At 44.1% G+C, this 23,605-nt stretch overlaps 1 protein-coding gene across 4 annotated transcripts in view; it reads left to right on the forward strand.

Moving 5' to 3' along the window:
• The first annotated feature begins 965 nt into the window (after positions 1-965).
• The window catches only part of Slc26a5 (solute carrier family 26 member 5), a 44,077-nt gene continuing 21,437 nt past the window's right edge, over positions 966-23,605 (forward strand). For 3 of the 4 annotated variants that reach the window (XM_035451799.1, XM_035451800.1, XM_035451801.1), the window contains exons 1-7: positions 966-1,117; positions 1,965-2,104; positions 12,783-12,893; positions 15,057-15,223; positions 15,698-15,862; positions 19,079-19,231; positions 22,453-22,535. In XM_035451799.1, the coding sequence (XP_035307690.1) occupies positions 966-1,117; positions 1,965-2,104; positions 12,783-12,893; positions 15,057-15,223; positions 15,698-15,862; positions 19,079-19,231; positions 22,453-22,535 (971 nt within the window). The remainder of the gene's footprint in view (positions 1,118-1,964; positions 2,105-12,782; positions 12,894-15,056; positions 15,224-15,697; positions 15,863-19,078; positions 19,232-22,452; positions 22,536-23,605) is intronic. The other variant, XM_035451802.1, reaches the window with a different exon arrangement.

Genomic DNA, 23,605 nt, shown 5'->3' on the forward strand with positions numbered 1-23,605 from the left:
ACTTACTATGTAGCCCAAGCTAGACTTGAGTTTTCAATTTTTCTGCATCAGCGGCTCAGCCCCTGCAATCTTTTCACTTTTATTATATATATAAATGCCCATTTGTGTCTCAATTCTCATTAAAAAAATTAAGCCCTTGAGATTTATTGATGATGATGTGTATATAGTTACTTTATTTCTTTTAGCTATTATATATTGTTCCATTAATGTGTAAAACGTGTGTTTTTATTACATACAAGTCAGTTGCTATTGTAGTTCTCTCATGAGTATTCTTCTATATGCCTCCATAGTGTACAACCATGGCGGGTTTTTAGTTTGCAAATAATTTAACTTATATAAGTAATTTTCAGTATGTATCAAGGGACAAGGTGGCAACCCACTACAGTATTCCAAATATAGCCAACTTTAAAATGGCATCATAGTGTACGGATGCTTTTAACCAGGCACTACTGCGAAAGTCATCAAGGGGGTACAAGTTTCAGCCCTGAACAGAGTAGCAAGTATTAATGAAACACAGACTTAAGAAAGACAGTAAAATACCTTCCCAGTGCGTGTGGCCAGCGTAAGGACCAACCTTACCACCTTTTCCATTTGTTTGACCCACAGCAGGCCAGAGTTCACCTGATTCCCACTTCCACTGATATGGCACCAGAGGCTATGGGCTGCAGGACAGTCACTAAGCTTAACATGAACATTTGTTGAACATTTACATAGTACCTATTTAATAATAAATAAGTAATAAATAAATAGGGTTTATGGGTTTTTAAATTTATTTTTTTTGCTATATATATTAGTGCCTACTCTACACAACATCATGGGTAGTGTTGTGGGATTCTGAGAGGTCCTCAGAGCCTAGAACACCCCAGGGAACAGATGGCTTTTACCATATACAATGGGTTTTTATTTCTCCCTTAGTGGCCATCCAGAAATGCTTGTCTCCTGCTGTCGGTGAATAACTACAGACCATGGATCATGCTGAGGAAAATGAAATCCCTGCAGCAACCCAGAAGTACTACGTGGAAAGGCCTATCTTTAGTCATCCTGTCCTCCAGGAGAGGCTGCATGTCAAGGACAAGGTCTCAGATTCCATCGGAGATAAGTTGAAACAGGCATTCACGTACGTCTAATCCATTTCCCCTTCTGTAGCATTCTGCTATAAGAGCTCAAGGTCACAGGCATAAAGGGGATCTTTCTGGTGACTGGAGGAAGAATGAATGGTGGGCACTCCCAGTCTGCAGAGCCACCCCTGGTCTCAGCCTTTTGATTGGTCACATGAATACCACATGCCTTAGTTTCATTTCTGTTGCTATGACAATGCAGCCTGACAAAAAGCAACATAGGGAGGAAGGATTTATTTAGCTCACAGTTCCATCATTGCAGTCAGGCAAGGTAAGAACCTGAATCATCACGGCCACAGTCAAGAGCCTGGAAGAATACACAGGGGAATCCTTGATGGCTCTCTCCTCTCTTATCCTAGTCAGGACCCCTGCTTGGTGAATGATGCCACAGTAGACAGGGTTATTCTACAATTAGCAATCAAGACAATTCCCCACAGACATACCATAGACCAATTTGTTCTAGACAACCCTCATTAAGACTCTCCACCCCCCCCCCCACAAAAGACTCTCTTCCCGGGTGACTAAGTTATGTTGGTTTAATTAAACCAACCAGCTCACCATGTCTATTGGCTTTCTACTCTGCTTTACATCTATAAAAAGGTTTGCATATCTGTTATCAAATTGTCCATATAGCTCTAGAACATCTACCTCCCCCATTGTCCCCAGAGATGGTCCAGCCTCTCTGTCTTGGTTCCCATGTGTCTCCCACCCTGGTCAGCAGCATCTTAATCAGCGATTGTGGGTTGCTCCTTACTACTCATGGAACTGAATGATAGAGAACATCCCAGCATGGTTCTACAGAGACATTCCTCACGTACAGCCTTGTCTGTGTCTTTGTCTTCTTAGATGTACTCCTAAAAAAATAAGAAACATCATTTACATGTTCCTGCCCATCACTAAGTGGTTGCCAGCATACAAATTCAAGGAGTATGTTTTGGGTGACTTGGTCTCAGGCATAAGCACTGGGGTGCTTCAGCTTCCCCAAGGTTAGTGCAATACCTCTCTCTCTCTCTCTTTCTCTCTCTCTTTCGCTCTGTGTGTGTGTGTCTGTGTGTGTGTGTCTGGGTGTGTGTGAGCACGCGCGCGCGCCTGAGCACGCGCGTGCACATGGTATGTCTTTCATTGTCTGTTTCCCTTGCTTCCATCCCCTCAAAAAATTGTTTAACCTGTAATCTTCACAGTTGCAGGTTCATGGGGTTATTTTTGTTGTTTGTTTGTTTGTTTGTTTGGTCATATTGTCCTAGTAACTTTTCCCTTTCTAAACCAGAAGCCTTGGGACTACTCAGAGTAGAAAGTGGTGGTACTGATTTGAAGATCAGTCAGTTGCTCAGTCAACAATTTGGTGTAGTCGTGGTAAATTTCTTGGTCCCATGACATAACTAAAAGGGGTTATGATGTACTGAATTTTCTTTTCAACTCTGTGGTCTTACCTGTAATATAAGAACATTAGAAAATACCAATCTGTGAGCCAGGTATGATGGCACACACCCTTAATCCTAAAACAGATGGAACACTGTGATTTCAAAGCCAACTTGGTCCAAATATCAAGTTCTGGGACATCCAGGGCTACATAGTGAAAAAACCCTGCCTCAAAAAAAAAAAAAAAAAAAAAAAAAAAAAAGAAGAAGAAGAAGAAGAAGAAGAAGAAGAAGAAGAAGAAGAAGAAGAAGAAGAAGAAGAAGAAGAAAAACCCAAAAACCTCAGTCTGTTCATCCTAACCAATACATACTCATCAAGCGTATGTCTGGTTCCCCTTTCCCTAGAAAGCTAAGTAACTGTTCAATTTGGGACCGAGACAAGAAACAAATAAAGGTACATACACATTTTTTGTTTTGTTTTTCGAGACAGGGTTCTCTATGTAGCCCTAGCTGTCCTGGAACTCTCTGTAGACCAGGCTGGCCTCTAACTCATATAGATCCACCTGCCTCTGCCTCTGCCTCCCGAGTGCTGGGATTAAAAGCATGTGCCACCACCACCCAGCTACATACACATTTTTAAGGTATAAACACTATAAAGGAAAAGACAGGACACTGAGACATTGTTATCAGCTATTTTAGGTAAAGAAGCAATGAAAATTTCTTTGGAAAATGGATTCAGCATGCATTGGTACAAGCAACTGTAATGAAACTCAGTGGTTCACACAAGAAAAAGGAAGACATCAAAGTGGGTAGGGGCTGCTATACAGAGGACTGGAAAAGGAGACGGGGTGAGGGAGTAAGAGAAGGAGAAAGTGACCCAAAAAAGTCAAGAGTTTTTAAAAGTCCATGTGAGCTGAGACCTCAGGTGGTGAAAACAGGGGGAAAGCACTTCAGACAGAAGGAACAGCATGAGTTAAGGTGTGGTCCGTGAAAGAGCTGAGTGTAGTTAAAGGGTTAAGAGGAAGGCAGTGTGCCAGGAGCACAGGCACCAGACAGTGACAACTGAAAGTCCTCTAGTGAAGATGCTGGCTGGGCACAGAGTTGCCCTAGAATAAAACTCACCAACCAATGAAGTGATATTTCTCATGAAGCTTTAATAAAGACAAAGGTTAGCCTGGCCTGGGGACTAGGCCTGTAACCCTTGCTATTCAGAGGCTGAGGCAGGAGGGTTACATGATCATAGCCTCCCTAGGCTACAGAGAAGCCTCAATTCAGCCTGAGAAACAGCAAGCTCCTGTCTGAAAATAAAAAGTAAAAGTGAGCTTGGTGGTAGAGCACAGCAAAGCCCTAGGTTCAATCCCCAGGTGAGAGAAGAGAAAGCAGAAAAGGGAGACAACCCAGAAGAATAAACTAGGGCCGGCAGGATGGTTTGGTGGATAAAGACACTAACTGCGACAGCCTGGTGACCTGCATAGGGAGGAGGGAGACCTGAGGGGATGGAGTTATCCCCTGGACTATGTGTGTGCACCATGGCACAAGTATGCACACAGGAACACGCATCTGCACAACACACACGCACTTACAATATAAAACAAACATTTTATGGAAACAAAGAATGAACTTATCAGAAACAAATAACAGAGAGGTAAATCTTTAAAGAGTCAAGAAAATCCCGCTGCATATATGAAATACTCATGAGTTGTTGTTATTAAAATAACCATTGGAGAATCGGTCAGAGCTCACCAAAACCAGACCTGAGATGGTTCCCAGAATAACATTTGGTAGAGGGTTGGAAATTAAAGTAGAGGAAATCTTCGGGAAACATAAATAAATCAGTAGCTAGAAAAAGAAGATTAACACCAGTCAGAGGGAGGCCGGAGCTTCAGGACCAGAGCAGCAGCCTCAGAGAGAGGCCAGAGCTTCAGAACTAGGAGCAGCGTCAGTGAGAGGCCTGAATCCCAGCCCAGAAGCAGCCTCAGAGGAGGGCCCAAGCTTCAAAACTGGAGCAGCAGCGTCAGAGGGAGGCCCCATCCTCAGGCCCAGAAGGGAGGAGTGATCACTGGGTGAAGCAACAGCAGCGCTTTCCAGCAGTAGCTTCCAGAAACTATTGCAAAAAGTTCCTCTGGGAGACAGCACCTGTGTCCCAGCAAGCATCCACTGCCATTTATCAATGGGAGATACCCCACTACTACATCGACTACTGGACCCTTAGCCCTATCTACATCTCCAACGGGAGGAGCGTCCACCGGCACCTCAAGGACTGACTGAAAGGTTCAGGCATTATGCTGGCCTGCCCCTGTTACCTGGTGGAACAGGCAGTACCCTGGTCAGCCCAAGGTTCCATGGGAACTAAGTCTGCATGCAGGTGCAGAGGACCCCTTTAAAAAGACAGACCCCTGCCCATTTACTCTCTCTGCTTCCTCTCTGCTTCCTCTCTACTCTTCCTCACCTACCCGCTCTCCCTGCCTCTCTATGGCGACCGGCCATGGCAGTCAGCCATTTACCCCTGTTCCTCTTCTCTTAAGTCTCCCTACTCTGCCGGGCCTTATAATAAACCAATCAACATCTCTTAAGTCTCAGCATTTCTCTTTTCTTCTTTTTAAATAAAAGAATAACACTGACCACCTGAGCATTGGGCCGACTTATACCAGGAGGAGCATTCACCGGAAGCTCTGCTCTACTTGTGCCTGAAGGAGCCACAGACCAAACTATACCAATCGAAGAGAGAGAGAACCCCTGAAGCTCCACCTATACCAATTAGAGGAAAAGATGCATAGCATAGACATAGGTAAGAACACATTCAACAATATAAAGAGTAATAAGGCACCACCAGAAACTAGTGGTGCTACAACAGCAAGACCTGAACATCCCAACACAGATGAAGTAGAAGAAAATGACTTAAAAAAAATAACTTAAGAGGATGATTGAGGCCCTTAAACAGGAAATGAAAAATTCCCTTAAAGAAATAGAGGAAAAGACAAACAAAAAATTGGAAGATAGAAACAAATCCCTTAAAGAAAACTAAGAAAAAATAATCAAACAAGTGAAGGAAACGATTCAAGACATGAAATCTGAAATAGAAGCAATAAAGAAAACACAAACTGAGGGAATTCTGGAAATGGAAAAACTAGATAAATGATCAGGAACCACAAATGCACAAGTATAAACAACAGAATATAAGAGACGGAAGAGAGAATCTCAGGCATTGAAAATAATTTGGAGGAAATAGATTAATCAGCCAAAGAAAAGATTAAATCCTTAACAAATCCTTAACACAAAACATGCAAGAAATCCTGGACACCATGAAAAGACTGAACCTAAGAATAATAGGGATAGCAGAAGAAGAAGTCCAACTCAAAGGCACAGGAAATATATTCAGCAAAAGCATAGAAGAAAATTTTCCCAACCTAAAGAAGGACATGCCTATGAAGATCCAAGAGGCTTACAGAACACCAAATAGACTGGACCGTCTCTTCACCACATAATAATCAAAACAATAAACATACAAAATAAAGAAATAATATTAAGAGCCAAAAAGGAAAAAGGCCAGGTAACATAAAAAGGCAAACCTATCAGAATTACACCTGACTTCTCAACAGAAACAGTGAGAGCCAGAAGGTCCTGGTGAGAGGTTATGCAGACACTAAGGGACCATGGATGCCAGCCCAGACTACTTTACCCAGCAAAACATTCAATAACCAGAGATGGATATTGAATTCCATATCCATATGGATACCCACAAGATATTCCATAATAAAACCAAATTTAAATAATACCTATCCAGAAACCCAGACCTACAGAAAGTACTAGAAGGAAAATTCGATCCCAAGAAAATACCTATACCCACAAGAACACAGGAAATAAGATGAGTTTATAGCAGCAAACCCCAAAGAAGGGAATGGAACACACAATGCCATGTCCAACAACAAAAACAAAAATAGCAGGAACTAGCAATCACTGGTCACTAATATCCATTAATATAAATGATCTAATTTTCCTATAAAAAATACAGACTAACAGATTGGATATGAAAACAGAATCCATCCTTCTAGTGCATACAAGAAACACACCTCAAACTCACAGACAGACATTACCTCAGAGTAATGGGGAAAAAAATTCCAATCAAATGGACCTAAGAAACAAGCTGGTGTAGCTAGCCTAGTATCTAACAAAATAGACTTCAAACTAAAATCAATCAAAAAAGATAAAGAAGGGCATTGCATATTCATCACAGGAAAAATCCAAATGACAGCTTATGCTGGAGAGGATGTGGAGAAAGGAGAACACTCCTCCATGGCTGGTGGGAGTGCAAACTTTACAGCCACTGTGGACATCAGTATGGCAATTTCTCAGAAAATTAAGGATCAACCTATCCCAAGACCCAGCAATACCACTGTTGGGCATATACTCAAAGGAGGCACATTCACACCACAACAACATTTGCTCAACTATGTTCATAGCAACATTGTTTATAATAGCCAGATCCTGGAAACAACCTAGATGCCCCTCAAGTGAAGAATGGATTTAAAAATATGTGGTATATTTACACAATGGAGTACTACTCAGCAGTAAGAAACAATGACATCCTAAAATTCTCAGGCAAATAGACAGAACTAGAAAAAAAAAAAGCATTCTGAGTGCAGTAACCCCAAACCAGAAAGACAAATACAGCAAGTACTTATTCATAAGTGGATACCAGACATTAAGCAAAACATATCCAGTCTATAATCCATAATCCCAGAGAAGCTTGAACCCTCTTCCAGAAACAGATGGAAGCAGAGGCAGAAATCCACAACTAACCAATGCGCCAAGCTTCTGGAGTACAATCGAAGTGAGGGAAGAGCAATAATATGAACAAAGACGCCAAGACCATGATGGGGAAACCCACAGAATCAGCTGACCCGAGCTAGTGAGATATCACTGACTCTGGTCTGACAAATGGGGAACCTGCATAAGACCAAACTATACTCCCTTAATAGTGGTGACAATGGTGTGACTGGGACAATATATGAGGCCACTGGCAGTGGGTCCAAGATCTAACTCTAATGCACAAACTGACAATTCTATATGGAGAGATACCTTGCCCAGCCTAGACACAGGGGCGTGGGGGTGGAGAGGTGCCTTGGTCCTGCCTCAATCAGATGATGGAACAGACTTAGTTGACTTCCTATGGGAGACCTTACCCTCTCTGAGGAGCAGATGAAAAGGGGGGAGTATGGGGAGTGGGAGGAGAGGAGGAAGGGAGAACTGAGATTGGAATGTAAAAAATAAATTAATAAAGAAAAGAAAAAATAACACCAATGATCAGTCTCCATGTGCCATAATTCATCTAGTCAGGCTTCCAGAAGGAAGAGTATGAACAGAGAAGAGCTGTCCAGGAGAAATTCTGCAAGAAATCAGCCTAAATGGAAAACAAAGCAAGACAGGAGTAGTAAACCATGTGAATACCAGGGAAACAACATTTAGTGGCAATGAAAAAGGCCTGTCATTGTAGAAGGAGAAGCTGAAATACCTGAAAGTCTATGGTTTCTATTCAAAATTGTTAAGTTAGGAATTGAAAGCCACAACAGACACCCTGCAGGATACTGAACTATGGCACTAAGTCTCTCAGCCCCGTGCCATTTCCATTGTTGAGGGACAGCCATGTGCTGTAGGATGCTAGCAGCTTCCTGACCTCTGATCCCAGCTGGCAAGAGCACTGCTGTCATGGTAAAAAATGTCTCTAGAGTGGAGCAAAATTGCTGTCTGTTGAGAAGCCCTGGTTTAAGAAAATGGAGAGAAGAGAGCAGCATGAGGCAGAGGACTGCTGATCCCCAGCCAGGGCCTTGGAATAACACTCTGGCTCTCCAAACAGTGCATGAGATTTTTTTGCTAGAATAACTTTTTTAGAGGGTGATAGATACCAGAGTGACTCCATCACTGCATATGAAGCAGGGACACTTTCCAACTCTTCATTTGCTGTTTTCCTTCAGAGCATTAAAATGCAGTAGATGCATTTTCCAGGTGTCCCAGAAATTTTGCTGAGATCTCAAAGCTGAGGACACACTGCTTATCATTTACATATTTCAGGGATGCCAAATCCAATGCACAGCGGTGGGTGACAACCATGTGTCACTCCCACAGAATTCGAGGGAAGAGGAGACAGATGCACAACATGGAATAAGAACTTTCTAGAAAGAAGTGACACCTTATGCATTCCTTTCCACTTAAAACGAGTAAGCAGGGTGCAAGAGCCCAGGCCACCCCTGGAGTCGGTAGAGACCACCACCTAACTCTTGAGTGAAAAACAGCCTAACAGCTCTAAAAACCAGACTCTTTTTTGTTTTTGTTTGTTTGTTTGTTTGTTGTTTTGTTTTGTTTTTGTTTTTGTTTTTTCAAGACAGGGATTCTCTGTATTGCTTTAGAGCCTGTCCTGGAACTTGCTTTGTAGACCAGGCTGGTCTCGAACTCACAGAGTTCTGCCTGTCTCTGCCTCCCGAGCACTGGGACTAGAGGCGTGCACCATCAATGCCCAGCCAGACTCTTTTTTATATTTTTTTTATTTAATTTAGATACAATCTTATTTTACATATCAATTCCAGTTCCCTCTCCCTCCCACCCTCCCATGCCCCCCCATTGGCCTCCCACCCTATCCTCCATCCACGCCCCAGTAAGAGTGAGGCCTTCCATGGAGGATCATCAAAATCTGTCACATCATTTGGAGCAGGGCCCAGGCCCTCCCCCATGTATCTAGGCTGAGAGAGTATCCCTCCATAGGGAATGGGCTCCCAAAATCCATTCATATACTAGGGATAAATACTGGTTCCACTGACAGAGGCCCCATAGCCTGCCCAGGCCTCCTAACTGACACCCACGTTCAGGGGGCCTGGTTCGAGCCTATACTGATTCTGCAGCTATCAGTTTGGGATCCATGAGTTCCCACTTGCTCAGGCCAGTGTTTCTGTGGGTTTCCTCAGCCTGGTCTTCACCCCTTTGCTCATCCCTCCTTCCTCTCTCTGCAACTGGATTCCAGGAGTTTGGCTTGGTGCTTAGCTGTGGATCTCTGCTTCTGCCTCCATCAGCTACTGGATGAAGGCTCTAGGATGGCATTTAAAGTAGTCATCAATCTCATTATAGGGGAAGAGCATTTAAGGTAGCCTCTCCACTATTTCTTAGATTGTTAGTTGATGTCATCCTTGTAGATCTCTGTACATTTCCCTAGTGCCAGATTTCTCCTTAAACCTATAATGGCTCCCTCTATTATGGTATCTCTTTTCTTGCTCTCCTCTATTCTTCCCCTGACTCAACCTTCCTGCTCTCTCGTGTCTTCCTCTCTGCTCCTCTTCTCCCCCCTTTCTCCCAGCTCCCTCTCGCTCCCCCCCCCACTCCATACTCCTAATTTGCTCAGGAGATCTTGTCCCTTTCCCCTTCACTGGGGGACCATGTATGTCTCTCTTAGAGTCCTCCTTGTTTCCTTGTTTCTCTGGAGGTGTGGATTGATTGTAGGCTGGTAATCCTTTGCTCTATGTCTAATATCCATATATGAGTATATGAGTGAATACATACTATGTTTGTCTTTTTGTGACTGGGTTACCTCACTCAGTATGAAACACAAAACTGTTTTTAAAAAGGAAGGAAGGGTGGGAGAGAGAAAGGAAGGAGGGAAGAGAAAGAAAGAAAGAAAGAAAGAAAGAAAGAAAGAAAGAAAGGCTTCAAGTAAATCCTCAAGGGATGTTTCTAGCAGCCTTATTCATAATGGCCAATCCTTGGAAGCAAGATGTCTTTGAATAGGTAATAAATTAAAAAACAAACAAGCAACAACAACAACAACAAAACTATGGTTTGTATCCAGAAGATGAACCACTCCTCATCATTAAAAGGAAATGAGCTCTAGGCTGGGGATGTAGCTCAACGGTAGAGTACTTGCCTAGCAAGCTCAAGGCCCTGGGTTCGGTCCTCAGCTTTGGGGGAAAAGGAGAGAGAAAAGAAGAGAGCTTTTCAAGCCCTGGAAAGACATAGGAGAAACATGATCAAATATTTCTAAGTAAAAGATGTGGACCTGGAAGGGCTAAGTGGTATGTGATTCCCAATTATGTGATGCTCTGAAAAAGGCAATCTTTGGAGACAGTAAAAAGATCAGTGGTGACTAGAGATTTGTGAGAAATGACAGACAAGGAAGTTTAGAGGATCGGGGGCCAAAGAGAACTATTTGGTAAGAGGTGACATCACGGACATTTACAGAGGACACACAACACCAAATTGAGCCCAAACATAAACTTTGGGAGATGATGACTCAGTGTGGTGATATCTTTCTTGCACAAATAAAGCCTGTCTAGGGGTCAGAGAAGACAGCGATTTCCTGTTTCTCCCTCCTTATACCCTGTTTCTGCCCAGCTATGTCACTTCCTGTCTGTCTGTATAGACCTCCAGAACTCTATGGTTAGCTAGTGGCAAGCTCCAATCTCTGACCCCCAGACAGGGTTTTATGTGCAAGAAAGATATCACCACACTTCAGTGCAGGCTCATCATTTGTAGCAAATGTTCCACTGTGAGGTGAGGAGCCTTGAGAGTGGGGAAAACATGTGAGGGGCCGGGAAGAACATGAGAACTATACAATCTAGTCAATGTATTGTGAGCCTAAAACATCTCAGGAAAAATAAAAAGGTCTATTTTTAAAAATTAGGGGATGTTGACAGGCAAAGTGTGATGCAAAGACTGACATAAACTGTCTGGGACTGAATGAAAAGAATGATAAAAGGCCCCCATTGTGTAGGACTATCTTCTGGCCAAACTGTAACCATCTTCTGGAATCCAGTTAAGCCTACATGCCAAAGACCATCCCAGCAGGGCTTGCTCCAGGTGTTCCTCCTGGAAGGAGGGGCAGGGAGCCTCACCTATGCATCCAACTGTCCCTCCCGCCAAGCTGTGTGCAGTTCTCCCCTCAGAGCACCCGGGTCCAGAGTCCCTGGGAGAGATTAGAGCAGCCGTTCTCAATGTGTGGTTAGTGACCCCTTCAGGAGTTGCCTATCAGATATTTACATTACAATTCATAACTATAGCAAAATTATACTTATGAAGTAGCAACAAAATAGTGTTATAGTTGGGTCACTACAACATGAGGAAATCTATGAAAGGCTTGAGAACCACTGGGCTAGAAGTCAGACGAGGGGAAGGGATTCCATCCACAGAGCCATGGGGAAGCCTTCATCCCTGCTGGGCACAGAGCTTCCAGCGTGGCTGCCTTAAGGTGGTCCGTGCTCCAGCCTGTAGCCTGTCACCCATTACTCTGTAGGTGTCTCTGAGTGTGCTTTGGTTGAATGGCACCTCTCTGTTGTTGGGACCTTAGGAGGAAGTAGATGCTATTCATGTCACTCCCCAAGGGAAGGAATTTTAGCAGCACCCTCTAAAGGCTGTGACCTCTACTGTAAAAGTCTCAGAAAAAAAAATCTCAAGTGTTCTGGTTGGAAAAGTGCAAATCTAGAAGTGAACCAGGCTTGACCTACTTGGAAGATACCTGTCCAAGAAGACTGTCTACAAAATGAGCATATGGCAACAGAGAAGCTCAGGAGAGCACAACTTCTGATGAGAGACAAGCAGTGGAGTCTGGGAGTCAGGTGGAAGGGCGGGGTGGAGGGGCCAGTGGAGGATGCTGGTACCAAAGGAGTCTCTGGAGAACCCTCCAGCATCCCATTCCAGAGAGCATCATCTGTATGGATCATTTACCGTACCAGTCAAGAGACATTTTTCTACTCTGATCTGTGACAGGAGGCCGAAAACTCCACCCACTCGCAAAAGGGAGATGACAAAACAAACTGCCTGTGTTAGTTACTCGCCTCACTATTGTGACAGAATATGGGACGAAAGTAACTCACAGGCTTCCTTTGTAATCAGTTCTAGGATACAGTCATCATGTGAGGAAGACAGAGTAGCAGAGTACCAGAGTTTGAGGTGGCTGGTCACATTGCATCTGCAGTCAAGAAGCAGCAAGAGATGAACAATGCTGCTTAGCTTGCTTGCTCCTTCTAAACCAGTCCAGGACTTAACCCCAGGGAGTGATGAAACCCACATCTAGAATGGTTTTCCCACCTCCATTAACCTTATCCCTCACAGCCCAGCCCAGAGGCTTCTCTTCAGTGATTCTAGGTCTGTCAAGTTTACCGTCAGGATTAGGCGACACAATGCTGTAGTCAGGACCATGTGGACACAAGATTGCTCATGGGGTTAGGGCAGAAGAGGTTATCACCTGTTCACCAGAGAACAAGAGGTGAAAAGGGACACTCCCTGCTGTTGGCTAACCATTACCCATCTGTGCCTTCTGACCCTGCAGGCTTAGCCTTTGCGATGCTGGCAGCTGTGCCTCCAGTGTTTGGCCTGTATTCTTCATTTTACCCTGTTATCATGTACTGTTTCTTTGGAACCTCCAGACACATATCAATAGGTAAAAATTTACAACTTTTTTCCAAGCTTTGCAATATGCTTGTTATTCCTGCTTAGTAAAACTTTTGTGACTGCACACTCATTACTTGCTTTAAAAATGCTTCTGCCCCCTAGTACATCAATAGTTGAGCACTGAAACCCTGGTTCATTCCCCAGCAGTGGGAAAACACGTGTGTGTTCCTTCTTCTTCCTCCTCCTCCTCCCCCTTCTCCAAGATTTCTAAAATTAATAGCTTTCTAATAATTTTGGGTTAATTAAATGGGCAATTTTCTTGCATAAAGAGCAATTGTTTAAAGCTTTAAATTGAGATTAATGCTTTATTTCCCAATATACTTTGCTTGAGTCTAGTTTTCCTTCTTATTTATTTTAGTAGTGATACTCAGGGCTCCTAATCACCTTGCACACATCTGCATTTCATCATACTTTAAGCTCTGAACTATACACGTCCTCTCTTCAGTGCATTTAGGAGCAGATGCATGGAATTTAATTATAATGCTAGAGCTTTGTGAGGCCGCCAGCTGCAAACAAACTCAGACAGCGTTTTAGATATCTATGGCTTGGTAACAAATGCCACCCAACTTAGCAGCTCATGTTGTATATAACTTTTAAAAATAAATTTTAAAAAATAGGATTACTGAAAAACAATCATTTTACTATCTCTCCCAGTCCTTGGAGATCGGCATCTCAGGAGGACTCACCTAGGTAACTACCTTTCTTCCGGCTTCCGCCTTTCTTCCCATCTCCCCTTCATCTCTCATCTATTGTGGTCTCAGAGCTTGCCCCCATGGTCCTGCTGGAGCTTCCTCACACATGGTGACCCAAGCTCCAGCAGAAGTTTGCAAGCCCTTGAACTGGTAAGATGGCCCAGCCAGTAAAGGAGCCTGCCTCCAAGACTGACGACCTGAGTTCAATCCCTGGGACCCACTAGAGGCAAAGAACTGACTCCCATAAGTTGTCCTGTGATTATCACAATGAGCTATGAAGTAAAATGCCCACCTCTTTCTCCACATGTTGACGTGTGCGTGTGTGTGTGTTTGTGTTTGTGCGTGTGCGTGTGCGTGTGCGTGTGCGTGTGTGTGTGTGTGTGTGTGTGTATGAATGCACATGTATATGAATGCACATGTATGCACGTGCACAGTATGTGAAGGCCAGAGGTGAACGACAGGTGTCTTCTGCTATTATTCTCCACCTCATAGCTTGAGGGGAAGTCTCTCACTGAACCCAGAGTTCACGCTTGGCTAGACTGGTTGACAAGTGAGCTGTAAGGATCCACTTCTCCATTCCACCTCCTCCCTCAGCACTTGAGTTACATGCACACTACCACACCAGATGTTACGCAGGCGCTAGAGATCCTAACTCAGGTCCTCAAGCTTACAAAGTGGGCAATTCACCAACAGAGCTATTCCCCAGCCCTGAGGTATCTCTGTGGAGATCCCCACAAACGCCACAAGCTTGCTGGGAAAGGATCCACATGAGGTGAGAGGGAAATCCAGTTCAGCATGGCTTAGTTAGCCGGTACTGGTTCAAATTTCTAAAGTCTAACTCCAGGAAATTTATTTCAGACATATTTAAGTATAGTGCAATTTTGGTAACAATTATCTCAATCCCGTGTGCACAGTGACGCTTAAGGTATGACTATATCCAAACTCCTTTGCAAAGTACATGCGGCCTCTACCGTGAAGATGGGTTTTATAGCTTAAGGGCCTAGGATCTGGCATGTTCTCGGTCATATAGATAACATAGAGGTCATCAGGCCTCAAAGTATGTGTAACATCTCCTCTAACTATTGATTAAGAAACAATGCTAAAGATAAAGGTCACTGGGAGAAGAATTTGGGATAAATATAATCGCCTGGAGGATTGAGGGGTTGTCTGTCCCCACAGATAGTACAGGTCACCAGGCTATTAACTACATTCACACCAGACTTTTGGGTAGAAAGCAGGCACACAATCCTTCTGTTGAAGAGACAAGCTGACCTGTGAGCATAGGAACCTCAGAAGTCACTCAGGGCCCCTGCTGTTCATTAAAATGACCCAGGGTCATTTTTTTGGTTAAAACGAAGTTCTAAGGCCCTGAGCAGGGTTCATTTATGGTCATCACAGCAGAGTACTGGATTAGCTTCTCCAGCTCCTGCACAGTGCTCATCCATGCCACTCTGTTCCAGGCCCTTTTGCTGTTATTAGCTTGATGATTGGTGGTGTGGCAGTTCGGTTAGTACCAGACGATATAGTCATCCCAGGAGGAGTAAATGCAACCAATGGTACTGAAGCCAGAGATGCGTTAAGAGTGAAAGTCGCCATGTCTGTGACCTTACTTTCAGGGATCATTCAGGTGAGACTCCAGTATGGGGAGATAGACTTTGGTTTGTTCATCTATGAAATGCCTAGTGAATTCTCTTAGCTGGTCTCACTATGTGTGCGCAGAGTCAGACAGCAAAACTCCAAAGCTAGGAGCTCCAGGTCCTTAACCACGAAGAATGACCAGCAAACTCCCCTTTGTTCCAGATATATCCCAAAAGCAAAACAAGTTTGATTGACGGGGTGGTAGTTTGGGGAAGAGGCCTCCATTATGAGCTTGGGGCGGGGGGAATGGCATTGTGTATGGGCTGCATGAATGAGCCCCTCACAGGCAGAGTGGAAGCGTGGCCAAGATTCTGAGGGACTCCAGTGATCAGTTAGCGGCCACAGGTACAAGTCTATAGGCTTAGGAAGTGACCTAGTAAAAACATCGCAAGTGCTCTGTTGATTGTCATTTCCTAACTCACCGTGCTATTTGTTTGTTTCTTTGTCATTTTAAAAACTGTAGTTTTGTCTAGGCGTCTGTAGGTTTGGATTTGTGGCCATCTACCTCACGGAGCCTCTGGTGCGAGGGTTTACCACGGCGGCCGCTGTGCACGTGTTCACCTCCATGTTAAAATACCTGTTTGGGGTTAAAACAAAGCGGTACAGTGGGATCTTTTCAGTGGTGTATGTAAGTAAGCCACTCCTGACTCGCTGCTACTGGCCCCCACACCCTACTGCTGTCTGCTTCTGTTCATCCTTCACCTTCAGTGCTTTAACTGGGGGGAAGACCCAGTTACTCTCAGGAGAAGGGAGCTACAACAATGGTTAAGCCCTGAAGCCCGTGATGCAAATATGGGATTCTCCCTGCTTCAGAAGGAGTTTGTTCTTGGGACTTTGGGACTAATTGCACCGTTCACTCTAATTAGCCTTTAAAAGCAAATTAGGGTGGGAGTTGTGTTTGCTTTTTGTTTTTGTTTTTGTTTTGTTTTGGTTTGGTTTGGTTTTTCCCAGACACTATAGCACTTTAGAGGCAGAAACAGGGAGAGCTCTATGAGTTTGAGGCCAGCCTGGTCTACAGAGTGAGTTTCAGGCCAGCCAGGGTTATATAGTGAGACCCTGTCTCAAAAAACAAATAAATAAAAGATATAATAGGAAAGACATCTCTCTTAAAGGCTGCTTATTCAAGCAGGATAAAAAAAAGCTGTAAATGGTTTAACTAACAAGTAATCAGCTTAATATAGTAAAACCTGTATAGACTATATACAATAGAGAAAGTAAAAATTGTTTGCAAGTGCATAGTAAAAATAACTGACCAGGTCAAAATTGATTATATGACGTTGATGACAAATCCTAAACATTAAACATTTTTTTCACAGAACACAATGTAGCTAGAAACCATTAGCAATATATCTTCCCAGATCCTGAATGGGGACTGGAGAGATGTCTCAGCTGTTAAGAGGTCTTGCTACCGTTGTGGGGTGCAGTTTATACTTGCCTGTGTCTCCAGCTCCTGGTGATTCAGCACCCTGTCTGGCTTCACTGGGCACAGACACACACGAACACACACACACACACACACACACACACACACACACACACACACACACACAATATTTAAAAACAAAACAATGATTACAAAACCTGCATGTTTAGAGTCCAACAACAAAGAGGAAAAAAAAAGCATTTCTAAATGGGCCCTGAAGTAATTATAGCCAATTGACAGTGAAATAGTAGGGAGGACATTTTAGCTCCTTGGCTGTAGCCTTTGCAGGTGTTTCTTTGCCAGGCCTTCACTAGGCACTGAGTTGAGTGATGAGCTGAGCAGATAGATACAGCCTTGACTTGGGGCTGATAGTCATGGCGAGCCATGATTGTACAAGTGTACATTACAAACTATGTTAAGTGCTATAAGGGGGCAACGGTGTGGACACCTTTAGATTAGGGTTCTTGGAGAGTCATTTTGAAGATGTGGCATTTACATTTGAACCCTCAATTGATAATACTGGAATTAAACTGTAAGGGTAGCCTACAAGTTATTGATTTCTTGTGATAGCTGAAAATAGACCTCATTCTCTGAGACCTTCTTAAATTGATGTGTCACAGAGAAAATGCAGTCTGCACCCCCGTGGGCCCTGGACTGTGCAGCTCTGCTTTGATGGGTTTCAGATGAAATGATTATATTTGGGATATCCAGACCATAGCCCTAACATAAGTGGCTTTCTTCTCTAGCTCTCCAGGGCTTCTAAACATCATTCTCCTGGCTCCAAAGCCTGCCTGGCTTCGCTGTCACCTTCTCACAACAATCACTAAGTCCCATTTTAAAGCTTCACTGTATATTGACCTCTGCAGTTTTCTGGGGGGGTGTCCCTGATTCTTTCATAACATTTGCAACTCAGCCCCAGGGGTATTCTTCTGAATTCTATATGACCTATATTCCCCTATCAGCATATCAAAAGTACCAGAAGCCTTGTGTAGTAGAGCATGCTAGTACTAACACTCCAGAGGAACTTGAGTTCAAGATCAGCCTGAACTCCATGAGAGCCTGTCTGAAGCGAAATAAAACAACAGCAAACCTATAATGTTGTTGGATTAGAATTCTGAGTATAAAGTTTGTGAGACCCCCCCCCCCGGGAAAAACTCAGGTATAGGGGGTCCCAGGCCACAACCTCGGTCACCCCAATCACCAGGCAGATTCGAGAGCTTGATGCAAACTGCATGAGGCTTTATTGTTTTTTAATGAGCTAACCCCATGCTAGCTCGGGTCTTTCACCCACCCGCCATGGCGGATGGCTAGAAACGATACCTCTAACTGGCTGCAGAAAGATCTTGTAGGGCAGCGTAAGGGGAGTGTCTAGGGGTACGCACAGGATTGGTGTGCCTCCAGGCTTAGAGGGCTTGGGCCTGTGTTGATTGGCCAATTGGTTGTTATGCCCCATAGGCCCTCCCAGGGTGGTTGCTATGCTCTGCGTGTCATTGCTGTGCACTTGTCCGTAAAGCACACCCAGAGCCATAAAGCATAGTGCCACCAGCTAACTTCTGACTGGTTCCTTGCCACAAGGCAGGCACCTAACCTCTTAGAGACCAAGGCAAGGTCATAGCGAGCACGTGTTACTGTCATGGCTGCCGAAATGGGGGGCTGGTCCCTTCATTCCCTCGAATGGTTAGGTTAAAGAAAATGCTTCCTAACAGAGAGAAATGCTTCAGCCTAAAACTTCTCAGTTTGTGTGCGGAGGGTTGAGCCCAGGGCCTGAAGCAGGCTGCATACATACCCCACCACGGAATTTTACACTAGCTTCCCCGGCACCTCTCTTTAAGTTTAGGCTCAGATGAATTTTTTAGAGACTTTTTTTACTGTGATAAAATACACTGGACAAGAGGCCTGGCTGCAGAGGCAGCTCAGCAGTGAGAGTGTTTGCTGCCCTTGCAGAAGACCTGGGTTTCTCCTAGCACCTATGTGGTGGCTCACACACTGTCTGTAATTGCCTGTAACTCCAGTTCCAGGGCACCTGATACCTTCTGATCTTTGTGGGCTCCTGTATGCATGTTGCTCAAATACATATGCCCAGGCACACATGCAGACTTATCAAAAATAAACACATATTTTAAAAATACATAGCACGGCGTATCTCACGGTTCACATAATTTCCCAATGCACATTGCTGTGGAATTAAGTGCATCTACTTTGCCATGCAGCTATGTCACCCTCCGTTTCTAGACCCTTTCCAGCAGCCCAGATGGAGGCTTCCCACACATCCCGTGGTCTCTCCCCATCCCCCACTCAGCTCTGCTCACCTGTGTCCCACTTGTCTCTGTGAACTGCCTGTCTAGGCGTCTCCTGTGTGTTGAGTTACACAGTACGGGAGCTGCTGCTTGATGTAACCCTCCAGTGTTCACTGTGTTGCAGAGTACAGTTGCTGTGTTGCAGAATGTTAAAAACCTCAACGTGTGTTCCCTAGGCGTCGGCCTGATGGTTTTTGGTTTGCTGTTGGGTGGCAAGGAGTTTAATGAGAGATTTAAAGAGAAATTGCCAGCACCCATTCCTCTAGAGTTCTTTGCTGTAAGTACATGCAAGATGGCGGCCTGTTCAGCCCCTGTGACTGCATGCACCTGTCCCTGCAAAGGATTCTGAAGAGGATGATAGAGGGACAGGGAGCCAGAGGGTCCTCCCCCTACTCTGCAGAACAACTAACAAAATAGTAAAAATAAAAATGCATTAAAACATAGACATAGATGACTTTAAAAACCTAAGGGAAGATGTAAATGCAAATTTTAACATTGGTTGTCTATGAGAGTTGGGATTTGGAGCGATTTGTTTTCCTTAAGTTTTTTCCATTATCTGTTGTAGTGGTGACGCTCACCTTTAATCCCAGCACTAGGGAGGCAGAGACAGGCCTGGTTTACAGAGAGAGAGCTCCCCAAGATAGCAAGGGCTACACACAGAGAAACCCTGTCTCAAAAAAAAAGTTACTTTAATAGTCCATAATAACTTCAATAGTTTTACTTACCTTAGTAAAGTGGCTTCTATTTTGAAAAGACAAAATTTCCCCAACTTTCTTTGTTTTCTGGTACTTCTAAGCTGAGAGAAATACCTTACAGTCTCATATAAGTCAAGCCCAAATGTCTCACAGCATATTTTATTAGTAAAAGCAGACATGCATATTGATATAAACAATACTATGTTCTTATCCCTGTACACATCCATAAATTACTTATACATGGAGTGGGGATTGCAGAACCTTCAGCCTTGGAGTCAGAGTGAACACTACCTCCTCACACCTCTTCACAGAGAGCAACCACAGAACCCCCAGCTTTTTCCAAAGATGAGACATAGTCAGAAGGACATGGTCCGAACTGATGTTCACAGCGTGAACTACCTCCAACGAGAAGTCTGCACAGCCACACTGTTTCCACAACCCAGTGGATTCCCAAGTAGAAAGTTTGGGCCTCACAAAGATTTATTTTTCAAAAAATAGTAGGTGTCAGCCATAGGTACCTGTGATCCCAGCCCTGGGATGCCTACTCAGAAGGGTCATGATTTCAAGGCCAGTCTGGGGTATGTGGGGAGAACTTGAGTTTTTTTTTTTTTTTTTTTAATGTTTTTTCAAGATAGGGTTTCTCTATGTAGCAGCCCTGGTTGTCCTGGAACTCACTTTGTAGACCAGGCTGACCTCAAAGTCACAGAGATCTGTCTGTCTCTGTCTCTGTCTCTGTCTCTGCCTCCCAAGTGCTGGGATTAAAGGTGTGTACTACCACTGCCTGACAAGAGAACTTGTTTTTTTAAAAGAAAAAAAAAAGAAGAGAAAAACTAATGTGAATTTGATCCAAATTTAGAAGAGGGAAGCTCCAGCCACAAAGCACTGTCTAGTGAGCGCAGAGAGCTTGACCTCTCTCATCCTCTTCCTTGCGTTAGTCTCCGAAACAACCAACCAGTTATTTTTTCTTTTCCAATCATTCTGTGTTTGGCATCTGACTGGGGGCTTCCAATCTGATTGCTAGGAAGGAGTGTGTCTGCCCCTGAGCCACGTGCTGGTCCTTTCTTGGATTTGAAAAGGCAAAAGAGACGATCTCTAGCAATTTCAGAACCTCTTCTCTAGCTGGGATTGGGTGCAGAGTTCCAGTTTCTGCTTGGAACAGCAAGAGGTGCAGGGCACCTTTGCTGGGCAAAGGGCAGCAGTGCCTGTAGAGGGAGCAGGAAATGATGCACCCGGCCTTCCTGCCTCAAACGCCAGTTCGGCCCACTGCCCAGATTCCCTTTAAAGTTCCCCTCATGTTTCCCCGGGGAGTGGTTCTCCACAACTATCATTGAAATTACAGGCTTTCAGTAATACCTCCACCATGTGCTTTTTAAACCTCTTGCCTGGGCAGCGAGATGGCCCAGTGGATAAGGATACTTACTGACGATCTGAATTCCATTCCCAGGACCCATGTAGTGGAAGGAGAAAACCGACTCCCAAAAGTTGTCCTCTGACCTCTACATGCACAGTGTGGCATGCACTTGGGCACAGACACACACACTCAATTATCAATAAAATGTAACCCCACACCCACCCACCCATCCAAAATTAGGCAAATAAACTTCTTGCCTGTACATTGCACAGAGAAAAGAAAACATTCTTCTGAAGTTTGAGGACAGGGTCTCCATGACTTCTTTTAAGCATGATTTTTTTTTTTTTTTTTTTTTTTTGGTTTTCGAGACAGGGTTTCTCTGTGGCTTTAGAGGCTTTTCCTGGAACTAGCTCTTGTAGACCAGGATGGTCTCACAGAGATCCGCCTGCCTCTGCCTCCCGAGTGCTGGGATTAAAGGCGTAAGCCACCAATGCCCGGCAGCATGATTTTTTATTATTAATATTAAATGTGTTTTGAGTTTTGCAGTCTGTGATACATCTCTTCACGACAATAGGAAACAACAGCTCAGTTATTAGTCCCCACCACATAAAATTGAGCCTCCAGGTACTTAAACCATATTTGTTTTGTGAGTTTAAATATTCTAGGCATTCCTCCAGTTTGAGACACATAACACTGAAGTCAGCAGACGTAGCTGCCACAAACATCACAGTCATTTCACTGAAGGGAGACACTGACACTGGCCTGAGTCTGCTGTGGCTGATAGCAGACTGACGTTACTAGCAGTTATGCAGAGGCCACTGCTGTGGGAGCTGCCTTCCTTCTCCCCTGGATAGCCCATTCCAAAGGATCTGGAGGCAGCAGCTCTGGGGATGTGGCGAGTAGCTGTCACCCCTCTGTCATGCTCCTCTGATCGGAGAGTTGTGCTTTGTACCTCACAAAAATCTAGGCCTTGGGAATGCCACTCTGGGTTACGTGCTCAAGAAGACTGTGTACGTCTCCAGGAGGATTCTGGTCATGTTGATGCTGCCATCCTGGAGACAGGGACAGCAGTATCAGGATTCTAAAGCCAAATGTGTGTTCATGGAGACAGGCTGACGCTATCAGCCTCACCACACACATGCTGTGGTCTACACTCTTTCTACCTGCCCCAAACTCAAGGTCAACCCCAGTGATTCACTCCTTCTGTGGCAGCTGACTAACCAGACACCTCAGCTGGGAACAGAAAAGAAAGGAAAGAAACTGACTCAGGCCTCAGGCCGTAGGGCTCTTTGTGTGGTAAAGTCACTGAGAGAGGTTGGATGGCAGCTGAAGATCCCCCTTCTAACCCTGAGAAGAGAGAATAGATTCCTGATCCACAGGTTCTCAGAGCCTTGATTTTGTGCTGTGTCAGCACTTGGCTCTAAGGTGCATTTGTTTTTCTGTCTGCTGTAGGTGGTGATGGGAACTGGCATTTCCGCAGGGTTTAACTTGCAAGAGTCCTACAGCGTGGATGTGGTTGGAACTCTTCCTCTAGGGTAAGAAAATAGTTTATTTAAGAAGAGTGATTGAATATTCAAGGGATCTACTTTCTCTAAATCTGCATGAAAACAATCATCTTTTCTACATATCAAATAGCTGAAGATTTTAAAGGTTTGAGTGTGTGTGTGTGTGTGTGTGTGTGTATGTGTGTGTGTGTATGTGTGTGTTGGTTAAAAACATATAGCAACTGGATGTGGTGGTGTTCACCTTTAATCCCAGAATTTAGGAAGCAGAGGCAGGCAGATCTCTGTTAGTTTCCAGGCCATCCTGGTCTACATAGCAGGTTCCAGGAAGGCAGAACTATACAGTGAGACCCTGTCTAGTGGGAGAGGTGTGGACATAGCAGGAAAAAAATGTAAAGATTTTATTTATTTATTTATTTATTTATTTATTTATTTATTTATTTATTGTGTGTGTATGTGCATGTGTACATGTTCAGGTGTCAATTGAGGCCAGAAGCGGTCCTGGAGCCAATGTTGCAGGACTGTGAGCCGCTTGACACGGTTCTGTAGTTGAGGGAAGGGAGACCCAGGACTAGGAAAAAGGGAAGATCCCACCCTGAGGAATAAGTGGAATAGGCAGGCAGGAAACCACTTGTTGATTGACAGGAGTACTTATCTGGAGCCGGTTTGACCTGTGAGAGTTGGATTCAAGCCTGTTCCCTGAAGCTTACAAGAATATTTTAAGATTACAACAAGAGATAACTTTTAGATGTGTTAGCATTCCCACTGTTTATAATCTGTACTGAAATCCACATTATAGAAAAGATAGTAGACTCACACCTTTGACTCATAATAGAAGCTTGGGAACCCAAAATGATTCTGGGTTAAGATCATAAACACTCTTCTGAGAGTGCTGGATCTATAAATTAGACAGATTTTTTTTTTTAGCACAATGAGAAGCACCTTTATGTCTAGAAGACAACCAAAGGAAATTTAGAATCTTGAGCTTCTGACTATGATAATAGTAGTCAGTGCTTAGCAGAGCTACATTAATAGCTTGTCACAACTCCATTAATTAATGTTAGAAATCTGAACTTTTGAAGTCTTAGTATAGCAGTGGTATA

Source organism: Cricetulus griseus (assembly GCF_003668045.3).
Source record: "Cricetulus griseus strain 17A/GY chromosome 1 unlocalized genomic scaffold, alternate assembly CriGri-PICRH-1.0 chr1_0, whole genome shotgun sequence".
NCBI lineage: Eukaryota > Metazoa > Chordata > Mammalia > Rodentia > Cricetidae > Cricetulus > Cricetulus griseus.